Raw genomic sequence first — 6,310 nt, 5'->3', positions numbered from 1 at the left:
TTCACCTTTTCTAATTCTGCTAAGCGTTTATTATAATTTTTCTCATTTTAAGTTAGTGTTTTTAAATATTTATATTATTAGAGTTATTATTGTTGAGATTGATTTATTTGAATATCATTCTAATAACTTGAAGAAAATGAATGAGAACATATATAGTTATAAAAAAAAAGAAAAAAGACATAGTGTAATGCATTATGAATTTTGAAAATGAATTGGGCCAACTTTGAATATTTGAATGTAAACTCGATTCATATTTCTAAATTAATTTTCAGATTTTTAAAATCTCGGCTTTTAATTTTAGGTTTAAGGGATGGGACTGATGAATAAAATCCAATTTCATGATTCCGATCTGGATAAAAACCGCTGGGAATGATCTTTAAACGGATTTTTAAAGTCCATTTTTGAAGCAATATAGAAGCCACGTGCTTCGCACGCCTGCACCCAATCCATTAAACCCTGTGTTTTCTGCTTATGTCCCTAAGCTAAAAGATTGCCCGAACCCCCATTTCACTCACTTTCCTCAAAAAGCCTTAAGAACACAATGTCTGTGCTTCTCAAATCCTTCCTTATCCTCTCCTTTCGCGCCAGACCTCTCGCTGTTTTCCCTTCCATTCTAATTCCAAAATCGCTTCCAAGGAATCGTCGAACCCGAACCCTTTCCTCTGTTTCTGCTTCCACTTTTCAATCTCCTCCTCCTTCCGTTTCCCCTGAAATTCCCACCCCCATACCCCCTCTCTCTGACTCTCTCCGTTGGGTCTCTCGTACCGCTTATTGTGGTGATTTGTCTAATCAAGATGTGGGTTCTCGGGTCCGTCTTTGCGGCTGGGTCGCTCTCCACCGGGTCCATGGCGGCCTTACCTTTTTTAATCTCAGAGACCACACCGGCATTGTCCAGGTATTTACTTATTTTCAACTTTTTTCTATAAATGAAATTGTGATTTTTTTTTGACTGATTGTTTTACTGTTTTCGAATTATAGATTACATCGCTTCCAGGTGAGTTTCCTGATGCCCATGAAGCTATTAAAGACTTGAGGCTTGAGTATGTGGTTGCTGTTGACGGTTTTGTCCGGTCTCGGCCCAGTGAGTCTGTTAATAAGAAAATGAAAACCGGCTCCATAGAGGTATATTACTGTTAAAAGGATTAGTTAGCTGGTTAGTTAGCATGCAACTAATTAGTTTTGTTGATAGGAAGTTAGTTAATTATTGAGTATAAGTACAGTACATTAGGTTACGAATAAGATTGATTAATCTTTCCAGTATTTTAACAATTACTGTGTTTGAGCTTATGCTTTCAATGAAAACCGGCTCAATAGAGGTGTATTAATATCTTTGAGCTTATTATGCTTTTATTCTTTATTACTATGTATTTAATTAGATGTCAATTATGTCTGCCAGATCGCCGCAGAGCATGTTCAGATATTGAATGCTGTAAGTTCAAAACTACCATTGTTGGTTACTAGTGCGGATGATGCAAATGATTTTGTCAAGGAGGAAATCCGTTTGAGGTAGTCAGCTTGGAATTTAATTCAATTAGTCCAAGAAAAGCTATGCACCTTATTAGCTGATAAAACTGATACTGTCTTTTATCATAAGAAGGGATAAATAATGAGCTACATTGTTCCTGATGACTTGGCTCGATTAGTTTTACAATATATTTTTAGATTTTTGCTTTTAAAAATCTTTAATTTTCACAAGCCATTCAATTAATTGCTAATGTTTTCCTTATGATATATTTGAGACTCTGAATTGATGTTTATTGTTGGGATACCTGTCTCATAGATATCGATACCTTGATTTACGCCGACAGCAAATGAATTTCAACATCATGCTGCGTCATAGAGTGGTGAAACTCATTCGACGATATCTAGAGGATGTACATAATTTTGTTGAGGTGTAGCCCTAATACGTTTGTTCTAGTACAGTAATTTATTTTAGTGTTATTTCTTTAGTTACTTTCTACTGATTCATGTTCAGTCTCTGTTTTGGTTCTGACGTGTTCATGGTTATAAGGTAGATTGAAACCCCAATGCTCTCTAGATCTACTCCAGAAGGTGCTCGGGATTATTTGGTTCCCTCGAGAATCCAGGTATTAATGATCAAGCTGCTATTAAATGCCTTAGGACAGCATGAAGAACTTGTATGGTGTCAGAGATCTTTGCATCCTAACTGGTTGTTATTCAGTGGATAAGTGTTAAATTTTCTAGTGTTCATCAATTACCTATATCATGGGGACAATGGAACAGGTCTGATTCACTCATATGTATATTTTGAAGCCAGGAACATTTTATGCTTTGCCTCAAAGTCCACAGCTCTTCAAGCAAATGTTAATGGTTTCAGGTTTTGATAAATACTATCAATTAGCAAGGTAAATTTTTTACTTCTCATTGCGTGTTAGTGATGCAATTTGTCTCCTACCTTGATAAGCTTTTTGCATTTCACTTTTGTGAAGAACTGACTGATTTACTCAGGCCCATTTCACCCCGTTTCTCGACCCCCATGTTGAGAGTTAGAATGATCCTGTTCTATTCACGGGACTCGGTTTGATTTATATTTCCTATGTTTGTTACGAGAGAGAAAACGAAAAAGAGAAAAAAGAGAGGGGTTTAGAATATTCTTTTTCCTGCTAGGAATTAGGGGTAATCCAAAAACTAGGTATTGTGAGAATTCATTGGGTTATAACCACGATATAATTTTTTCCAGATGTTTTAGAGACGAAGATCTGAGAGCAGATAGACAGCCTGAGTTCACACAGCTTGATATGGAAATGGCTTTCATTCCATTGGAGGACATGCTTAGGCTTAATGAAGATTTAATTAGAAAGGTTTGTGAATTGTGGCCTATATGCTATAAGATAATTTGAGTCCTAGCTCCACAATATATTTCAGCAGTAAGTATTCATAAATATTTTCTGGTATGTTTCAATAGAAGGGGTTCAAATGTTAAGTTACACTTTTCACTTACCTAAAGTTGGGGAGTTCTATATACTGGCCTGTTCAACTTCAGCTCGGGCTTGAGATAAGCTTCATGGTTCAGCTTGTGGGCCTTCTAAGTGGCTTGGCTTGAATCTACACTGCCTCATAGCCCATTAGTTAGTCTAGCTAAGTTTGGTAATTGGCGCTCTAGGTAGACACCCAAGGCATTCATCAAAGGGCTTTTTGGCACTCTGCCTTTTTAGTTAAAGGACTGAAGCTGATCGCTCTCGCCATATCAGACATTTGAAATAGTTAATGCTTATACAAGAATTTTAGATCTTTTTGGTATCTTCACATTATGGGAGGGTTAAGAAAGCTTATTTAATGCAGGTCTTTCTAGAGATTAAAGGTGTGCAACTACCTAACCCTTTCCCAAGACTCACATATGCTGAGGCAATGGATCGATATGGTTCTGATCGTCCTGATATCAGATTTGATCTTGAGTTGAAAAATGTAAGTTTTTTCACATATTGTCTAGTTTTTGCTGGTTTACTTCATTATCTGGTGTTTTCTAACTTTTTCCCCCCTGTTGGAGCTGCAGGTATCTAATGTCTTCTTAGACTCTCCCTTCAGGCTCTTTGCAGATACATTAAAAAATGGGGGGATTATAAAAACAATATGTGTGCCTTCAGGTGCTAAAAGATTTTCAAACACAGCTCTTAAGAAAGGTGATATTTATAATGAGGCAATCAAGTCTGGAGCAAAGGGTTTACCTTTCCTTAAGGTCTTGGATGATGGTAATTAAAAATATTCCATACCTAGTTCAGATCCTCCCCTTCCTTTGAAAAGTTGATTTGCTATTTGTAAATCTCGGCATGACGGTTTTATTTTTCTTTTAGGGGAGATCGAAGGAATTCCAGCACTAGTATCCAGTTTGGGTCCAACAAACAGAGAAGATTTCTTGAGAAAATGCTCTGCAGGACCAGGTGATCTGATCTTGTTTGCAGTGGGCCATCAGACATCAGTTAATAGAACCTTAGATCGACTTAGGGTATTCTTAGCCCACGAACTGGGCTTGGTTGACCATGTAAGTTCCTGATCAGTCTTCTATCTGAAATATACATGGTTGTTGCTTCTCTTATTATTTTCTCTAAAATTAAGCATTTGCTTCAATTCTGAAATGCAGTCTAGGCATTCAATTTTGTGGGTGACTGATTTCCCAATGTTTGAGTGGAATGATTCAGAACAGAGGCTTGAGGTCTGTATCATTCTCTCATGTTGTTGGTGATTTTATTGAAATAATTGATATATATCATATGCATGAAAAGTTTTTCATTTGATACACTCCTAATGGAGTTTTTAGACTCCTCAATTAAGGTTAAAAGGGTGGCGCATGTCCTTTGGGTTGGACATGTGGCACCTTGTGAACTTTGCTTGTGGAGTTGAAAAACTCCACCGCTGGTTTGCCAAAAATGAACCCTATATATTCTTAAGAAAGAATTGGCATTTTTATGATATGCCCCCTTGTATATCCTTTTTATATCTTATAATTTATTCTTATGTTAGTTTGCTATTATATCAGTGTGATTGACATTTTTGAGGAATTAATAGAGTAGCTGCATTTTAAGATTTAGTTTTCGATAGTATTATAAGTTCTCTCTGTTGTATCAAAATACAAGTCGATACTTCAAAATGTAGGTTTTATAGTTTCTTTTTGTTTTTACATCCACAACATAGTTTGGTGAAAGCTTTAGCTTGCTAATGTAATTTATATGGAAGTTTTAGATTGTTAAATTAATATTTTTATATATATGGAAGTTTCAGTTATGTTGAATACAATATTTTCCGTTTGCAACTGCCTTTTGATGAAAATTTACTCATATTGTAGCCCTTGCACCATCCATTTACTGCACCAAACCCTGAAGATATGGGAGATCTTTCCTCTGCACGTGCCTTAGCTTATGACATGGTCTATAATGGAGTTGAGGTATTTATATTATGTGGTTTTTAGAAACTTTAAAGGGTAAAGATTTGGTTGTCTATCTCTTATAGATGGTGTAACTGAATGAATTATTATTGCCTCTTGCATTTTCAGATTGGTGGAGGAAGTTTAAGAATTTATAAACGTGAGATCCAACAGAAAGTATTGGAAACTATTGGCATCTCTCCTGAACAGGTGAGAAAACCTTAAGTTATTCAACAATTTGTAAACCAACGGTTATTGTTAGCGTCATGTGACTGGGCAAGTCTTGTGTCTGTTACACAAATTTGTTCTGTTTTCTAACTAGTGTCAATGTGATGGCCTGTGGCCTGAAAGAACGTAAAAGACCAGAATGCTTTTAGATCATAGAAAAGCTCAGATTAATATGTCTGAGGTCTCAGTTCTTTTACAGTCCAAATAAAAAGAAATGTGGGTTTTATGTTATTTACAGGCTGAAGATAAGTTTGGGTATCTTCTGGAAGCTTTAGACATGGGTGCTCCTCCACATGGTATGACATGTCTAGGCCACGAAACAATTGTCATTTTCCTACCTGGAATAAAGTTGTTACTTATCTATTTTACCTATTCACAGGGGGAATCGCATATGGTTTGGATAGATTGGTTATGTTGTTAGCGGATGCAAATTCAATCAGAGATGTCATTGCTTTCCCAAAGACGAGTACTGCTCAGTGTGCTCTCACTCGAGCACCATCAAAAGTGGATATCCAACAGTTGAAAGATCTGTCACTGCAGCAAGCCCCGTAGTTTCTTCTTGATTTTCCTGTCTCTATGCGAACCCAACGAGGCTGGCCATTAATTAGCCTTTTCTTAATCACCATGGTTTATGCCCCTCTAAAGTTAGAAAACATACAGCAATCGTCCCCCTTCCCCCTTCTTCCCCTGTTTTATATTTAACTGTGCTTTACAGATGGCTGAGTTTAGGAATGATTTGATTCTTTTTACCTAAATAAACTATTGGACTGTTTATGGTATGCTAGCAAGTTCGGTTATTGTTTTCAATGTCGCATCAGATCCCAAAAAGTCATTTTACTATGAAAAATTGGTACCCAAATTATGTAAATTTTAACATTTTGGCATCTAAATATTTTTTGGTCAAAGTTTTCTGTTGCCACTAGAGTTATTAAGGTTGTTAAAAAAAAAGTTTGAAGAATTTTTAATTAAATAAAATATTTGAAGTTAACATTAACTAAAAATCATTGATGTGTTGCACATTGTTTTATCCATTAATTTCGATAAAAACCTGTAATGTCTCAAAGCGGAGAAAGTGGGTTTTCTTTTTTGCCATTTTTGTTCTCTCTTATTTTGAGTTCTTAATATTGAAAATGGGGATTTGTTTTAATGAAAAATAAGATGATGGTTTATTTTAATATTGAAATTGTGAGTTTGGGAGAAATT

General features: G+C 35.8%; 1 protein-coding gene across 1 annotated transcript; it reads left to right on the top strand.

The window, feature by feature from the left end:
- The first annotated feature begins 391 nt into the window (after positions 1 to 391).
- Positions 392 to 5,886, top strand: LOC107925479 (aspartate--tRNA ligase, chloroplastic/mitochondrial). Its single transcript, XM_016856187.2, has 15 exons — positions 392 to 895; positions 979 to 1,122; positions 1,397 to 1,506; positions 1,781 to 1,892; positions 2,016 to 2,087; positions 2,275 to 2,366; positions 2,702 to 2,822; positions 3,304 to 3,426; positions 3,515 to 3,710; positions 3,813 to 4,000; positions 4,100 to 4,171; positions 4,802 to 4,900; positions 5,009 to 5,089; positions 5,346 to 5,403; positions 5,487 to 5,886. The coding sequence occupies exons 1-15, from the start codon at positions 542 to 544 to the stop codon at positions 5,657 to 5,659; spliced, it is 1,995 nt and encodes a 664-aa protein (XP_016711676.2). The 5' UTR covers positions 392 to 541; the 3' UTR covers positions 5,660 to 5,886.
- Positions 5,887 to 6,310: the final 424 nt, after the last annotated feature.

Source organism: Gossypium hirsutum, chromosome A01, assembly GCF_007990345.1.
Source record: "Gossypium hirsutum isolate 1008001.06 chromosome A01, Gossypium_hirsutum_v2.1, whole genome shotgun sequence".
In the NCBI taxonomy this organism is placed as follows: domain Eukaryota; kingdom Viridiplantae; phylum Streptophyta; class Magnoliopsida; order Malvales; family Malvaceae; genus Gossypium; species Gossypium hirsutum.
Note: the sequence above shows the minus strand (reverse complement) of the source record. Positions and strands in the feature narration are given on the sequence as shown.